A 17,698-nucleotide genomic window follows, 5' to 3' on the forward strand; every position below is an offset into this window, starting at 1 on the left:
TTCAGAAACCATCTATTTCCAAGTATCAAGCAGCATTTTTCTGCACTGTGGGTTTCTGACTCAATCCCAGGGCAGTTTGGTTCCCAGTTAGTCACTAAGCTTGAGAGTCAACAATTCTGGCCTAGCCAGCTCTGTCCCTCAGGCAGGCCTGCCCAGCAGGCAGTGAGAAGCCAAGTTCATGGCATAGATCACAGACAAATGCAGGCATGGAGTTTCATACTGTCTGTGGCTACACACACCCAGGTGCCGCATTGGTTTCCACATTTCCCTGGCAGAGATCAGCAGGTGCAAACAAATAAAACCCTCACCACACAGTCAAAGCTTGAAATACTCACCAGCTGGCCCTTTATGGGGTTGGGGGGGGGACCCTGACAGCAAACTAGTCACATTATCAACATGAGCCATCTCACCCACCCCTGTGTCCCTGAAGCCAACCAGCCCACTGTCCCCTTTCCCGTGCCTAGGTTTGAGCTGTCAAGGTTTTCCTGCTATTCCTATGTTGACACCTTCACTGGCAGCCTTTTATTCTCAGCCCGGGAACAAGCCATTAGTGAGTCTAATCTAACACATTTTGCTTTTTTGGCAGATGTGAGCCACTGATGGCTTTGTCCAATGAGTCAGCAAGCTTGGGAAGCCTGTAAGAAGTAGGGGCAGCTGCTAGGCCCCCTCTTCTATACCCTTAATGTGCCATGATGATGTCTTTAAGCATCAGTCCCCCCAGGAGCCGTGAGTAGCAGGCTCCTCATGAAGGAGCCCTTGCTTGCACATCCAGCACTGGGAACAGGGATGGACAAAAGGCTGGCTTCTGGGTGTGGTAGACGCTGCTTGTTCATCGTGTACAGACAGAGGTGCTGGGAGGTTAATGCCTCCTCTCAATTTGATTTGTCCCCCGCCCTCCCCCCCCACCCCCGACATCTCCAGACCTCAGCATCTCCTATGGCCAAAGTGCTTATGTTTCTGGCACGTTTTTCTTTTTTCAAGAACTGCCTCAGGAACCCACCTCTCCTTCACATACCAGTTTGCCCACTCATGGACAACTCACAGATGTAGGCTCATGCCTGCAGTCAGCCTGTGAACCTGCAGAGATGCAGGAAATGGGGACGGAAGATAAGGCACTAAAGCTTTTCTCTCCATCGGACAATGTACATCCTCAGAGAGCCAGCACATAAAGCAGATGCAGGTGCAGACACTACCACACTGCTCAGAAGGCCCTGATAACCAGACTGTAAGCACTCCCAAACATCTCGGTCGTACCTGGTCTCCCTGCAGTGTGTGCTGGTCGAGGGGTGTCTTTGTAGCAATGTTGCTGTAGTAGGCATAAGACAGTTCCCAGTCCAGTGGGTAGCTGTCAACACCCTGGTAGTGTTTGTACCCAAGATTCATTGATGATAGCCTCTCACTGCCCTGGCCTCCAACCAGACTGTATAGCATGCCCTGTAAGGAAGAAATTGATAAAGTGTTTACAAAGTTGTACAGATAAGTTTATAAAGTCCCCTAAAGCCAAAAGGTCATTTGCCCTGCTCCATCTCTATAATCCCAGCCACCCTAGGCTGAATTATAAGGTTAATGTACCTTAAAAACAAACAAACAAACAAAAAATACCCCAAAACCAAAGCACACACACCAAAACAAGCAATCATATGCAGAGATCAGAAATTAAAAGTGGTCAGAGAACATAGTGTTTTCGTGCGATAGTGTTATCTGTCAACGTGACTATGCTGGCAGGGGCCCAGCATCATTTCTCAGGGAGTCTGGTAGGCTGTTTCCAGTGAAGCTTGGAAATGGGCGTCTGAGAATAGCAGATGGTCCTCCCCAGGCGGGGGGAGCAGCATCCCATTGAGAGCCTGAAAAGAACCAAAGGCAGAGGAAGGAGGGACTCATTCCTTTGGCTTCCTGCCTGCCTGCCTGAGCTGGGACTCTGATCTTTTCCTGTCTAAGAGGTAGAATTTCCACTACCAGCTCCCCTGGTCAGCAGGCCCTTCTGGCTTTGACTAGAGACCCACCAGCAGCGACTCTCCTGGCCTCCCACTTGCAGATGGCAGAGCAGAGAACTTCTCAGACTTCATAATTGCATGAGCTGATTCCTCGGCATAAATCTCTTCCTATATATATAAACTCCCATTGGTTCTGTTTTTCTGGAGAACCCTGACTAATACACTTGGGGAAAATGTGGCTCTAAATGTTAGGCACGTTGCATAATCAATTTGGATTCAAGACCCAAAGTAAAACTGTCTACATTTATTTTGATGGTAGAAGGATAGATGTGGCAACAAGGCGGTCCATAGACTTTTATTAGCTAAAAAGTAAACTGGGGTGAGGGCCTCGACGTGAGGACCATTGCATTTATCGATATTATCCTGATTTTGAAGGACAGGGTTCCACCTGGCTCTGCTCAAACTGTCCCTTGGATGGTTGACCAAAGCATGAAAGCCATGTGCAGAAATAGAGAAGTGGTTTTTTTTCCCTCCTTGAAAACAGGTTATTGTGTAGTTCTACAGCCCAAGGACATTTTTTCCCTGGGTGTAGAGATTTTTAGGGGACTCCAAGGAGCTGCAACACATCCGGTGCTAGCAGGGGCATCTCTCAGCACACATAACCCAGGTGACAGGTGCTCCCGGACTCATGAAATACTCCACCTGCAGCTGATCCTGAGGTCCATTTAATCCCGTTTCATAGAAGACGGTGAGGTAGTAGGATGCTTTATGGTATCCACAGCAGCTGGAATCCATCAGAAAGGGGATGGCAGAGCTAATTTGGTGAAGGCCATCAACGCCGGAGAGTCTCTTTACAGCCTTCTCGAATATCCTCGCACCGATTTCTAATACGGAGTCATTTTGGTTCCATGGCACTGTAAATAACACAATTCGAAGCACACAGAATTAATTACCACGGGGCTGATGTGGCTGGAGAAGAAGGAAGGATAGCCAATTAAATAAATGCCTTTGTTATTGACAAGGTGGATCCTACAGCACGTTGAAATATACCACCCTCTGGGGAAGTAAATTAAAGCCTTTGGGGAAAGCTATGGTGTCACTCTGTAAAAAGCTTTTCCTCTGGCACTAAATGACAGCCTAGTATCCCGGGGAAAAGGATGTGCCTCACATAGCTGAGAGGAGGCCTCAAGAGAGTAATTCACTCAGAGTAATTCACCGCCCAATCAGGGCTGCCGAAACTTCCAGAGAGACTCTTCTCCTCAGACTCGGAAGAAGAATGTGTTTTATACCAGAAATAGTTCCTTGGTACCGCTCCCAAAATTTGAGCAGGAGCGTTTTATTTTGAGTCGCTCCCTCATCATCTTTCGGTTCCAGTTTTGCTTGTGGGTCTCTCGATATAATGAAAAGAATGAGTCAACTCCTGTGGAAGGCTTACAAGCCCGACAAACACAGGGTCAAGCATCCTATGCAAATGAGGACATTGGATCCGCCCAAACTTGGATGGTTGATACTATTGTTAGCCTCCTCCTTCACCACAAAGGATTATGGCCTGAAGAAGCAAAATAACTTGTCTACGGAACCCAGCTAGGCAAGTCACACAAGCCAGAGTTCACACTCAGCCCCTTGGGGACAGGCAAGCAGCTCTATTCACCAGGCCTCCCAGCATGGATGGAGACTCGTCAGGTCTGCCTTCAAATGCTTGATGCTCTCTTTTATGAAACCTCCCATAAATCTATATGCTGATCAATGTCCAAGCCAAGAGACTGAGTGTGACGTCGCCATGATGTGACTGTTAGAATCTTCTAAGAATTACCTTTGCTACCCATCTCTTTTATTTATTAATGCAGCCAAGAAATGCTTCTAGGACAGGCAAGGCACTATTGTAGGTGCTATGCTACAAAAGACCATGCAGGATAGGAAGATGTTTTTTACAGGAAACACAGCCTTGAAGTTACATGTAAACAGCATCAGCTTGAATGTTAAGTTAAATGTCAACTTGGACTAAAATTTTACCTGCCTAGAAACTGCTACTTCTAACATTTTTATTTTCTTCATCCTATTAGAAAAAAGTTATTTTTTTTTTTAAATGTGCAGGGGACCAATGGATAAATCGTGTCTCTCAGCCCACCAATAGGAGTGAGCTGAGAATTTTTTGTGGAGAATGAGAGGCTTGGATTAAGTTTATTGAAGAGTAATTCTCTTGCAGTGATCCATTTTAAAAACAGGGGTCAGAAGGACTGTGGGGGATGGCTTAGTTGGTAAAGCATTTGCCAAAAAAAGGTACGAATACCTGAGTTTGATCCCTAGCAATCATATAAAAAGCCAGAATAGAGAGGCACTTGCTTGTAACTCCAGTACTGGATAGGCAGAGATAAGAGATGTCCAAGGCTTGCTGGCGAGCCAGCTAAGTGGAATTGGTGACCCTCAGGCCAATGAGAGAGCCTGTCTCAGCAAACAAGGGGCAGGACATCTGAGCAGCAATATTAGAGGTGCCCGCTAGTCTCCACACACAGGCATACACATGGCACTCAGAGGTGCATAAGTGTGTGTGTAAACATACACACACACACACACACACACACACAATCAGAAAGATCCAGAGCTGGAATCATGAAAGCTGATACATTCATTTACAAGCTGCTTCTGGACCCCGTGAGCCTCCGAAAGGCAGGTATGATCTGGACCCGAAGAGCCCTGAAAGGTAGACAGATTCCCAGCTCCAGCTGCATCTGCTTACACTCTACTGACAGATCCCCAAAGCCCAGCACCATAGCAGCTGAAAAGCCATCTTATTGCCTGAACAGCAGTGTGCTTTTTCCATATTCTCTATGTTTGCATATTTGCTTGCTTGCTTTACTCTCCAAAGACATAACTATTTGTTATGTAAGAAACATAACTATTTGTTTTTGTAAGACAAATCAAACAATGCAAATGGTATTAAATAAAACAGGAGTCTCTGCTCCCCTCCTCTGTCTTTAGTGAAGATAAAAGCGGATAAAAAAAGCTTGGTACCTATGTTTGGAGACTTTTCCTTCATATGCACAATAATTCATGTATGCATTTATTTACATAGATACGTTTTCTTTTCCCCAGTGGCATGTGATGCCATTGTAGATTCTGACTTCATTTTTATATGTTTTTAAGTTTTTATTAAAATTTACTTATGGATTTGTGTGTGCATATGTGGGGGTGCATGCGTGCTGCATGTGCATGTGGAGGTCAGAGGACAACTTTCAGGAATCAGTTCCTTCCCCTATCTGGATCCCAGGACTCAGATCTTCAGGCTCTGTGATAAGCGCTTTGCCCACTAGGCCATCTCACTGGCTCAACTGTCTTTTAAATTATTTATGTGTTATTAACATATCTCTTTGGCGTTCTGTTATACGTTCCAGTAATGCTGAGGAGGAGTAGGGCAATAGCTCAGTTGGTGATGTGTTCTCTGCAAGCATGAGGTCCTGTATTCAGATCCCCAAAACACACATAAAAAGCTACACATTGTGATGTATGCCCGTAACCCAGCCTTAGGGTGAGTGAGACAGGTCGATCCCTGAAGCTCATTGGACAGCTAGCATAAGCTAATCCAGAGGTTTTAGGTGCAATGAGAGAGCCATCTAAACAAAAGAAAGAAAGAGAGAGAGAGAGAGAGAGAGAGAGAGAGAGAGAGAGAGAGAGAGAGAGAAAGAGAGAGAAGAAGGAAGGAAGGAAGGAAGGAAGGAAGGGAGGGAGGGAGGGAGGGAGGGAGGGAGGGAGGAAGGAAGGAAGGAAGGAAGGAAGGAAGGAAGGAAGGAAGGAAGGAAGGTGGGACATGATTGAGAATGAATTGATTAATTAATTAATGTTAGTAATTGAGACACCACTTCCAGGATTCCCTCCAGTTCCCTACCTTCTCCGTAATCCAAGTGATATGTAAACAACATGGTAGAGTATGTTCCAGTGTACATCTTCCCATGCATACTCTATCATACATCTTCCTGGGCATACTCACCCTCCTGCATGCTTGCTCTATCAGGTGCATCCCACCTGGAGCTTGCGGCCACATGTGGCCAAGAGCAATGGGAGCTCAGCCTAACACAATCTAAATGTACTTGAAACATTATGAGATATGTGTTTGTGATTATTATTATCATTTTTCAACTCACTTGTCTGGTTCTAGAGCATGGATGCTGTGGATGACATTGTCCTGTGACGTGGTTAATTGGCCCTTGAGCCTAAACCGTCTCTAGATTCCTTGTGTCCAATGCATTGGAAATGCTAAGGAAATGGGTGTTACCCTGAATTGTAAGGATTAATAACAAGGCAAATATGGCTGTAATGTGTTCATGTTCATTACTAATTATTGTAGGGTTTTTTTTTTCAGTGCTGGGTATTGACCTGAGGACCCTCACACACTCCCAGCATTGGAGACCACAGCTCCACCCCCAGCCTGCTACCCTAAATACCCTTGATCCATGGTCCATAGTGCACTGACAGAGTCCACAGGAACAGAAGGCCAACTGCACCACATTTACGGCTGATCCAAGTTCTCTATTTTTAGACTCTTGGGTTGTTGCTTTGTGTGATTTTTCTACAGCCAACAATGCACAATGGGCACCCCTGGGCACTTCTCTCTGGGCCTGAATAAGAACACCCCTTTCCTCCAGGACTCTGAGATTTTTATTCTGTTGGGTTTTCCCTTTGTCTGCTGAGAGAAGCACGCCACCACTCCACTCTACAGGACCATTCCCCTGATGAGAACGTTCTCCGTGGATTCAGTGAATTCAATGGTATAGGGATCCTACCGCTACTTATGTATCTCTTTAGTGTTGAACTTGCTTCTTCCGGATGCCTCTGTGTGCACATTCCCGGCAAAGTGGCATCGGAATTATCCGTAGCGATTCATCCTGGCCTTGCCTCCCTGCCAAATTTCCAGCTAAGATGATGGGTTTTGCCTGAGCCACAGGATGCCAGCTTTTTAGGCTCAGAGGAGGGGAGGGCTGCAAAAGAAATGAAACTCTAAATGAAACACCTGCCCCTCTGACCCCTGGCACAGAACCCCAGAAATCATTATCAGGAGCACCCAGGTAGCTGAGCCTGCTGGAAAAGTTGGAACAAACCCGGAATCCTCCAGCCTCAATTCGGGTCTCAAAAAGCTCTGCAGACTGAAAGGGTTTGCTCATTTCTTTCTTATATTAAAATTCTTAACTCCCTCCCAGAAAAATATCACCAATTGGTATTTTTCTCTGCCCAAGATTCTAAACAATTTTCTGCACTGGTGAATTTAATAAAAATAATAATGCTAAGGTAAAATTACTCATTTCACACAATAGTTAAAGTTCAGATCATAGCTATTGTCTAGAATCAAAGCCATGGTGTCTTTGGTGATATTAAAGCCAGTTTAATGAAACTGTTAATTTCATCCATCTGGTTTAGCATATGCATTTTTTTTCTAGCCGATCTGTAACTAAAAACATGTCTTGTTTGAGGAGATTAATGGTATAATGAGGAAACAAACAAGCAGAATGGGAGATTCTCGTTTCTCCATTTCCCTCATCTTTCTGCACCGAACGCTAAGGAATAAAAGCCATGGCCGCCATCGCTTAAGCACGGCATGGCTTATTTTACTCTTCCTTCATATCAGACAGTGTGTGCTGATTGTTAGAAGAGGCAAATGGAAGCCTCTGAGAAGATAATGCCCACTTAAGGCCCACGAGCTGAAGCTGGTTTCTGATTGAGAATTCAGAAGGAGAGAGGCAGCCTTGTTCCTAGTGAGAGGGACGGAGACATCAATAGGAAAGTCATTTTGAGCATCGGGCTTCTGAATGGCAACGTGCATCCAGAGCAGAAGTTTGAAAGAAGAGAGCAGAAAGAATAAAGAGGACCTATCACGCCACTGTCAGGAGGAGCCCTCTTTATCAACTTTACTGAGTTAAAAAAAAAAACACTCAGCGAGTTTCTCATTTGCATTCTGCTCTGAGGTCCTGGTGGGCTCCAAGAAGCTTCAAGAGCCGGCTGATGGAGTGCTCAAGGACGGCACTGCGCCTTTTAGCACCCGGAACACCGGTTCTATCCAATGCTGCGTCTCTCTCTCCTTCCTTCTAATACAATGGAAATGCTCTGGAAACAGGTGTCACTCTGCGTTGCTTAGGAGCATATAACAAGAAAAAAAATGTCTGAGCATGTTCACAACCGATTCGATTTCTTCCCTTGTTATTTTATTTTTGGGTAGTGCTGAAGACTGGTCCAAGGGCCTCACATCTACCTCAGAGCTGCATTCATCCTCATGTTCTAAATATTTACCTATGATTCAAAACCTCTGACCTTCCTTCCTTCTGCCCCTCTTCCTCTCTTCTCCCTGTCTTCCTCTCCTCCATCTCTCCTTTCAGGATTGTTATTTTTTGTAGTCTATTTCTTTGTTTTCTTCTACATAACCTCCGTATAAATGTATTTTTATACCTAACAATACACCCTTTTCATCCCCAATAAAAAAGGCGATGTCTCTCCCACAGTCAAGCATAGCTCCTAAGAGAAGGGGTGCGCTGCCGTGACTGGGTCACACAACCGAATTTCCATTGTGTCCGTCCTCTGTATTTTAGGGTCTTCAAGCGAACAGCGGAATGGTTGGCAAAGTCTAAATCAAAGTAGCATTCTGGTGTAGCCGCTTTCCCCTCGGCAGATTGTATGGAGACACTTCTCTAAATTGTGCTCCAAAGCCTGGGGCAAGAGGCCCTGTAGAAACCAGGCAGATGGTGTCAGCCCTGGGAGAGAAGCCCAGGCTTGGACCTGGCCTCATCCCAGAGCACCATTTATTGGCAGCTTCTAGACTTCCTCTAGGCACTGGCACCAGCAATATGAGCTTAGTGGTACCCCTGCAGATTGGAGGGAGAGGAGATCATCAGTAGCTCTGGTCTGAGGGAGATATCCCCAGGGGTACACGCCCATCACACCAGCCTCACACATCCCTGACTTTATGACACCTGGTCCTAACCATGGAGCCCTGCCTAACTGGGTATGAGCCTTTGAGGTCTTCTTCACTGTCCCCAGTCCTCAAGCCTGTAGCCCAGCCCCCAATGCCACCTGTCACCTCACCGGACCTGGTACCAAAGCACCCTTCAAAGGGCTTTTGTTTCAAACTCCTCCATTTTGACAAGGGTGGAATGACAGGAGAATACAAGGATGAAATGGACAGAATGACTCTTAAATAATGAAAATCATGTAGGCTAAATTCTACTGTTGCAGCATCAGAAAAAAAAAAAAAAAATAAGCCCAAACATTAACAGGGCTATCTCCATGCTCCAGCGACTGCCATCTTCCCAGAGAATTCAATGCTCAGGAGACAGCATTAAAGCTGGCCTATCCAAATGCCCTGCTGAAATCTCAACCAGAGGATCTTGTATTGGATACCACCCCAGCACCCTGTACAGTAGAAACTTAGGGACAGAACCAGGGTTAGCTTTTCCAGGTAGCACAAGGGAATCAGGATGCAGAGCTCATCTCTGGCATGCTGGGGAGGGGAGGGGGATCTTGAGAGCATCTATATGCACTGCAGCTGGGTACCCCAGGAGTGCTGCCATCTTTAATTCAAAGGCTTGCAGACTCTGTGAGGTGAAGAACAAGCCCTGTTATACATTGAGACTGAAGACACCATTGGGAACAGCTGAGTTTTACAGCATGTTAGCACATCAGCTGTCAACGTTTAGCAAGCCTCCCCCACAGGGCCCCCGGGCACTTGGCCTAAAGCTGTGTGTGGGTTGGTCCCACTCTCCGTGTGGTTGCCCCAGGGCCTAGCACAGTGCCAGGAGGAACTCTGTCTATGGGTTCCAAACGGGCTGTGCGTTGTACCTCAAGGACTACTTTACATCTGGGCGCCTGTACACCTCACCACCAGATTATAACCCAAAACCCCTTTGAAGAGGGCTTTGGCAGCACCTGGACCAGGATGAGAGCCACATTTCCAAAATTCTTTGGTATGCATAGAACTGAAGATATTCCAATCTACTTTCACAAACTCTAGAGAGGGTCCACAGCTCCGGGGACCTGAGTGGTGTTTTACAATGCAAGATGGTAGCTCCCAAGAGGGAACAGGTTCATGACAAAAGAGGAAGGAGAGAAATACAGAAGGTAGAAGAGGGAACCCAGTGGGCTCTGTCAGGCTGGTCTGGAATGGTAGCTTTGCCAAAGCAGACCTCAATGTTGGGTCTCTTAGGAGTCAAATTCATCATTCCTTCATTGATGCAAGCCTCTGCCAAAGGTTGGAGGGTGGTAAGACCACCGATTCCTGGGCACTGGGAGGCTCTTGGATTCTCAAGACTTTCTGAGGTGAGGATCTTCAAGACAGCAGAGAAAGCTGCTTGTGGTGTTGGACCTCTGGAATCCCCAGCACATCAGAAGCTGAGGCAGGAAGCTTTCTATGAGTTTAGGGATAACCTGGACTACCAAGCCCTGTTTCAAAACCAAACAGCAACTGGGAAGATAGTTTAGTTGGCAAAGTGCTTTTTGCACAACCGTGAGGACCTGCATTCTATTCCCAGAACCCATATTTAAAAACTAGGCATGGTAGTATATGCTTCTAATCCTAGTGCTGGGGAATCCCTAATCCTTGGGACTCACTTCCCAGTCAACAAGCCTACTTGGTGAACCTCCAGGGTAGAGGGAGGGAGGCTCATAAGACAAGGTAAATGGCTCTTGAGAGCGACCTCTGGCCTCACACGTATGTGTACACACGTGCATGCATTCCTTACACATACACACGCACAAACTCTCCATGAACAATCATGACCACAAGCACACACAAATAAAGGAAGCTGAGGGACTGCCCCGTGTTCGAGGATTCTAAACCCAAGGTTCTCAAACCCCGCAATGCTGCAACCTTTTAATATAGTTCCTCATGTTGTGGCGACCCCCAACCATAAAAATCATTTTCACTGCCACTTCATAACTGTAATTTTGATACTGTTATGAATCATCCTGTACAAATGTGATATTCAGGCTACCTGATATGTGACCCCTGTGAAAGGTTTACTCACATGACCCACAGGTGGACAACTGGCTGCTCTAAGCTATACAGTGGAAGGAGACAAGCGAGCTCACCACTGTAACACAGAAAGGCAGCAATTGGGCGGTTGTACAAGGAAGCGTGAGAAGAGGAGCTGTGGACCTTCAGAGATGGATGAAAGGCACGAGGAGGTGGACTGAGTTGAGACATGAAGGCTGCTTATCAAGAGGGAAGGGGAAAAGTGAGCCGTGTTCTCTGAATAGTATGGGCAGGATCAGGTGGCGGAAGAATTTGTCACTAAGCAGCTAGCATGGCCCTAGAGGCTTTGCTGGCACTGTGGAGAACCCAAAGCACAAACCGAGCACTTAGATGTTCTATGCTACCATGCACAAGCCGTCCCCTGAGGAGATCATAAGGGCACATAGAAGGTTCAACAGCCCTAAGTCAAAGCAGTCCATCCACACAGGCCTGTCTCTCACACCCACACAGCCACTTTCTGCCCACGAAGTTCTTTTCTAGACAAGCATCACATTTTGGATTCTGATAAAACCAGACCCTCTACAGTATGTAAAATGCTGCATAAGACTTATCACCCCATATAGCCATCATGGTGGCTAGCATCAAAATAAGTAGGAAAAAAGTGTTGGTTAGGATTGGAGAAATTGAATTCCTTGTGCACTGTGAGTAGGGACAGAAAGTGGTACAGCCATTGCGATTCTTGTAGATGTTCCTCAAAAGGCTAAGCAGAACTTCCACATGATCCAGGAATCCTATTGCTGGATATACACCTCAAAACATTGAGAGCACACATGGCTGAAGAAAGGCATGTGTATTCCCACATTCAAAGCAGCATTCCTCACAATAGACAATGAGTAGGAGAGACCCGAGTGTCCATAAGTGCATGAATGGGTAAGGCAGACGTGGCCAGGACACACAATGCAAGACTGCTCATCTTTAAGAAGGGAAGGGGATTTTGATGCATGCTATACCACGGGTGAGGACATCACATTAAGCACAATAAACCAACAACTAAAAGCTGGATGGTTCTACATCTAGGGACCATTTGCCATAGGGATGCTCACAGTAACAGAGAGTAGAGTGCTGCGTTTCAGGGTCTGGGGCTGACAGGTGGGAATTTTTAATAACAAGTGTACGATTTCAGTTTTTCAATATATAAAGAGTGTTGGTGATCTGATGCATAGCATGCAAGCACTCCTAAAATGATACTGAACTGTACCATAAGGAAATAGTCAAAGTGGCAGTTTTCATATGAAGTATATTGGCACAGCAGCCCTCGAAGAGTTAAGGTGTGAGCAGCAGCTGACCCCTCTAGTGGGGGACATACAGACTACCCTATACACATCTCATTTGCCGGATGGAACGGAAGCTTCCCCCCCCCCCCTGCAAAGTTTCATCTCTCTTTTGGAGTGCTGGCTTCGATGGGGAGCAGATGTGCCATCTGAAATCACACAGTGTGTGTAGGGGGGGAAACCACTCTCAAGTCTGAAATGTGTATGTGCATAGGTCCAGAAGCAGAACATTGGTTATGTATGAGGAGACGTTTCCAAGGAAAAAGGACTCCTCACAAGTGCCATTGTCTTGCCTCATCTTCTCTGTTTAAAAAAACAAAAATAGAGGGCTGGAGAGATGGTTCAGTGGTTAGGAGCACGGGACTGCTCTTCCAGAGGACATGGGTTTGATTCCCAGCACCTACTGGTGGCTCACAGATGTCTGTAACTTCAATTCCAGGGGGAGCCGATGCCCTCTTCTGACCTCCCTGGGTACCAGGCATACATGTGATATCCATATGCGTAGGCAGCACACACACACAAAATAATAAAATAAAAACAGACTAACTCTTGTTGAAACACAACCTTGCTGGGGATGTGACTCAATGGTGGCATGTTTGTTTAGCACACAGAGGCCCTGGAATCAATAATACACTCCTGGCGAGTGTAAAAAAAAAAATAAAAATAAAAACATCTTGTCTAATCAAAACTTGGGCAGGCAAGACGGCTCAGGGGGTAAGGTGATTGGAGTTGGCTCCCTAGAGCCCATGTAAAGGTTGAAGGGAAAATCTCATCTCTCAAAGTTGTTTTCTGACCTCCACATGTGCACTGTCATGAACAGCCACAAATGCACATCCTTCACACACAGAGAGAAACAAATGAACAGTCTTTCCTTATTGTTTGTTCTGCACTGGCTCATGGAGGACATTCAGCCGATACCTGTTTCATGAATAAAGGGATGAACGATTGGAAATGAGTTAAGAATACACTCAGTAAAAGCCTTATCTTTTGTGCCTATTCCAGGCCTACAGCAAGAGACCCAAGCATGGAGCATCTGCCACTCGAGTCCATTTTCATAGCTTGTCTCACATGTGGGAAATGCCACACTCTGCATGTATTCATGTGCTTCGTATTACTGTAAGTAAAATTCTTGGGATGTGGTACTTTCTCATTTTTGAAAAGAGGTTTGGTTCAAGGCACAGCTCTGGAAGCTCAAAGGGGCGTTGCTAGCATCTGCTTGGTCCTGGGAATCATCTCACAGTGGGAGCTTCTGCAAGTGAGAGATTCCAAGTGGCCAAACAGGAGTTGAGGAAGAGGGGTGTCTGTTGGGCCTTACTCTTACAATAACTTGACCTCTTTAAAGGTCAGAGGTCCCGAGAGAACACCCATGATCCCTTCAGAGAGTCTGAGAGACACTCCAATTAGTGCTTGTTTCTTGTGTGTGTGCCACATGCATATGTATGCATGTGCATGGAAACCAAAGGTTCTTCCATCCCTCTCTGCCTTAAATCTGAGACTGTGACATTTACCAAACCTGGACCTCACCAATTCAGCAAGACGACGTGGCCAGCCAGCCTCCTGGATCCTCCTTTCTCTGCCTCTCCAGCACCTGGATTATAGCCATGTACCACCTCATTTGGGTGCCAGCAATTTAAACTCAGCTCCTCAAGCTTGTACAGCCACTTCTCCAGACCCTAACTCCCACCTCTTGAACCTTTCCTTTCCTCCCACAATACCACACTAGTGACCAAGCCTCTAACACATGAACGCTTGGGAGACAAGCCACATCCAAACCGCAGTGAAGGGAGGTCTAATCTAGTCCACTGATCAATGCGGCAAGACATGCCAGGACGACAGTACAGAGAGAACGCAGACATACTTTGTACAAATGAGTAGTGAGGAGCATGCCAGGGCTAGCCAGAACTAACAGAAGGATGGCCTTGTCAGAAGTGGTATTTCAGAAACCAGGTACCTGGGCATAGCTACCGTACAGCTGCTGTTTGGATAGGGACCATAGCAAAGGTCCATTAGATATGTAAAACTGATTTTCTACCTTCAATTTTTGAAAATCAAGTTTTCTGCATTTTTCTCAACCTTGTTAGGAAGCTGGGTATGAGATATGACACCAGTTTCTCTCTCTTGGGTTAGCCAGATGATGCTATTACGGACCCAAGCAAGAACACCATACCATCAGAGAAGAATTTGATGATATGTGTACCCTGCCTTTGCGGGAGGCTCTGGGCCCTTTCAACACAACCTTGAAAAGCAGATGCCTCTGGTGGAATAGGGCACCAGCTCTAGAAATTTACCTTCCTTTCCACTCCTGAGTCCCCCTGCTCTGAGAGACAGTTGGAGACAAGCTGTGACTGTGTGCCCTAAGGAGGCAAGGCCATGGTTTGGGAGAGGCACAGAGCTTGAGCACATGATTTCCTGGTGATCTCATTTAGCTTGAAATCTGCATTTGACTGGCAAGTCTGGCATAGTAAGTGCTAATGTGGAACATGTGGCTTGGGAGGTGGTGGGACTCATTCCTGATTTCTACCCGTCCCACAGCCTGGCCTTGACCTGTGGGACTTGCTAGATCTAACTTGTCCTGCAAGCTCGTGACTTGAGTTTTTCATTTGATTCTATTTCCAGGCCTCTGTGGAGAACAAAATAGTCCTAGATTCAAACAAACAAAACCTTGAGCTGTAAAAATAACATGAAAACATTTGTATTGAGAGTATTTTCTTTAAAAAGAACGTATTGTGAAAATGACTGGATCCTCCTCCCCAACAGTGAGACTATATTTAACTATGATCAGAAATCACAGACACGAGTTTTGGTAGATGTGGTGGGAAGTTCAGTTTAAACTCCTCAATGTTCTGCATGCACCCCCTCTCCTCAGGTCTCTTTAGGTGAGGCGCAACCCTACCACCTCATAGAGGCTCAGGGAAAACCTGGGCTACATCTTCTCAGTCATCATAGCAGTTTGGATGACTGGATTTCCTGGGGACACAGGGATTGGTCAATGTCTAGCGGTATCTCGGAGGAGAGGAGTGGGCATGGTTAGTATTAATAGGTGGAGAGGAACATATAGCAGATGTACACAGGAGGACCCCGAAATAAAGACCCCTCCAGCCCAAATGAGTACAGTTGAAGAGAAGAGATGTTTCTCTAAAGGGCTAAGTCCTGAATGATTGTTTTCCAGTGCTCAGATCAAACCCTTGCACACACTAGGCAAGTGCTCCACCACTTAGCTACATCCGCACTCCCATCCACAGTGTTTCAGATACATGTCAGCTCACTGAACCAGGAGGGAAAGATTGCCACAGGAGTCTCTCACTACTTCTTCCTCTTCCTCTTCCTCCTCCACCACCACCACCCTCACCCTCACCATCACCATCTCCACTATCACCACCACCACCACTACCATCACTACCATTATCACAACTACCACCACCACCACCACCACCACCACCACCACCACCACCACCATCACCATCACTACCACCTCACTCTACTGTGTAGATGAAGGAAATCAGGGTTCAGCAAAAACAAGCACTTGCTTAAGATCACACAGTGTCTGAGTGTTAAATAAAGTGGAAGCAGGTCACCCAGCTCCAGAGACCACGGTGTCATGGGGCATACTCTTCAGATCACCCAGCGGTTAAGGGTGCTACAAGGCCACCTTCGTCTATCCCTTGGCTCTGACTCCATCACTCTGTCCTACTCAGACCTCCACCCTTTCTTCCAGGACTTTGCAATCCCTTTCCTGCTCCACACTCTTCTAACTCAGTTCCTTATCCTCAACTGCTGTCAGCGTAACATCAGAAACTCCTCTGGTTACACTCTGCCTCCAACTAGTTGCAGGCACCTAGACAGGAAAGCCACACAGAATCCAGCTGATGACTAATCTTTGGCTGAGCCCCCTTGGTCACCTCTGGCTTCCCATCCCTTAGCATACCGTGCTGTCCCTCTTCCCTGCCTCTACCCTGTGTCCGGCACCCACTCCTGTCTCTCTTATCTGGCAAATACCTCAAGAAGCAGTCACGATGTCCCCTCCTCCCAGAAGCCCTTCTTGGGACACCTGAGTCTAGAAGCAGCCACTCTTCTCTCTGTGCCTTTACTTCCTTCCATGGCTTTCATTAAAATGACTTACAATTTATCTTTGTTTTTAAGCCCATCATTCAAGAGAATGGAACCTCCTGCCATCTCACTCAGCCAAGTGACTGAGCATTCCCTTAGTCAATATTAAAGAACAGAAGATCAGATATCCTGTACAGCTTGGCCTCTGCCAGGATGGGCAGGGTCAGCTATAAAGAAAGCCCATCCCTTGGGGCGGGGCCATTCACAGGTCATTCTCCCATTTCCTCCTCTCAAAGAGCTAGTTCTTGAGCCAGGAACACAATGAGTCTTTTTATCACTTGACAAACGTACCTGTTTGGTGTGCCTCCCCTCGGGACCAGCTCCTTTTTCTAACAGGCATGGCTTCCTGAATCTCCTGGGGGCCCTACAGTGTGTACTTAACTAAGCAAATACAAATTGCATCGGGCTAAGAGGAAGCCATCAACATCCAGGAAGGATCATCAAATATGAAATGGCACTGAAATGTAGTTCAAATCAGGAGGCTCAAGTTCAAATGCCTAAGGGTTAGATGACATCTAACTGTCCATGCTAGTACATGGTAGGAGGCAAAAACCAGGGAAGAGAGACCTTGGGCAGACAGAAAATGCCTGGACCTGGGCCTACCCTCCAAGATCGCTCACTGTAGGAACAGAGGTCCAGGGCAGCTGCATCTTTGATTTTTCGTTTCCAAGTAAAGCTAGAAATTTGCATTTTTCTGAAAGTTTTTAGATACCAATAATGAAATTCTTTTCAAATACACAGAAAGGTATTTTGCAAACTAACTCCATTTAGAGGCCAACTCTGGCGGCGGCCTGTCCATTATGCAGCCCTGGCTTTAGATAAAGCATCGCTTGAGTGATCCCTAAATTTAAGTTTTTTTGGAAATGTGCACAGATATATTCAGCGCTGTGGACACACAAGGGCAGAATTTAAATCTGAAATTAAACTAGAACACTAGGGTTAAAAATAACATTAAGGCATAAATCACCGAGAGAGAGAGAGAGAGAGAGAGAGAGAGAGAGATAGAGAGAGAGAGAGAGAAAGAGAGAGAGAGAGAGTAGACAGAAAAGCAGGGCTCCTTTCTAGCTAGCTCCAAACCCCAGGCAGAGAGAGGCTCAGTTACCGGTCAGCAGGTCCATCTGCAGCAGGCTCTGGAACAAGCTGGGGTGCCTATCTCTCAGCTCCTTCTCCCAGGGCAAGGCTCTGCACACCTCGGGTCTCCCATACTTGTGCTTGAGGTCCAGGTAGGAGTTGCGGAAGTCACCTACACAGAAGCAGAAGGCATCACCCCCTCAGGAGCCGCAGTGACCTTATCCTTTTAAAAGCTGTCCTTCCGAATGAAAGCTCGGGATGGGAGGAAAGGCTTAATAGTCCTGGATTTGGCTTGGGTCTTTCGG

At 46.5% G+C, this 17,698-nt stretch overlaps 1 protein-coding gene across 1 annotated transcript in view; it reads right to left on the reverse strand.

Moving 5' to 3' along the window:
- The window catches only part of Sel1l3 (SEL1L family member 3), a 110,245-nt gene that overhangs the window by 47,947 nt on the left and 44,600 nt on the right, over positions 1 to 17,698 (reverse strand). The window contains 3 exon segments of the mRNA XM_031342288.1: positions 1,255 to 1,434; positions 2,637 to 2,848; positions 17,425 to 17,565. Coding sequence (XP_031198148.1) covers positions 1,255 to 1,434; positions 2,637 to 2,848; positions 17,425 to 17,565 — 533 coding nt within the window.

Source organism: Mastomys coucha, unplaced genomic scaffold (genome assembly GCF_008632895.1).
Source record: "Mastomys coucha isolate ucsf_1 unplaced genomic scaffold, UCSF_Mcou_1 pScaffold22, whole genome shotgun sequence".
NCBI classification, from domain to species: domain Eukaryota; kingdom Metazoa; phylum Chordata; class Mammalia; order Rodentia; family Muridae; genus Mastomys; species Mastomys coucha.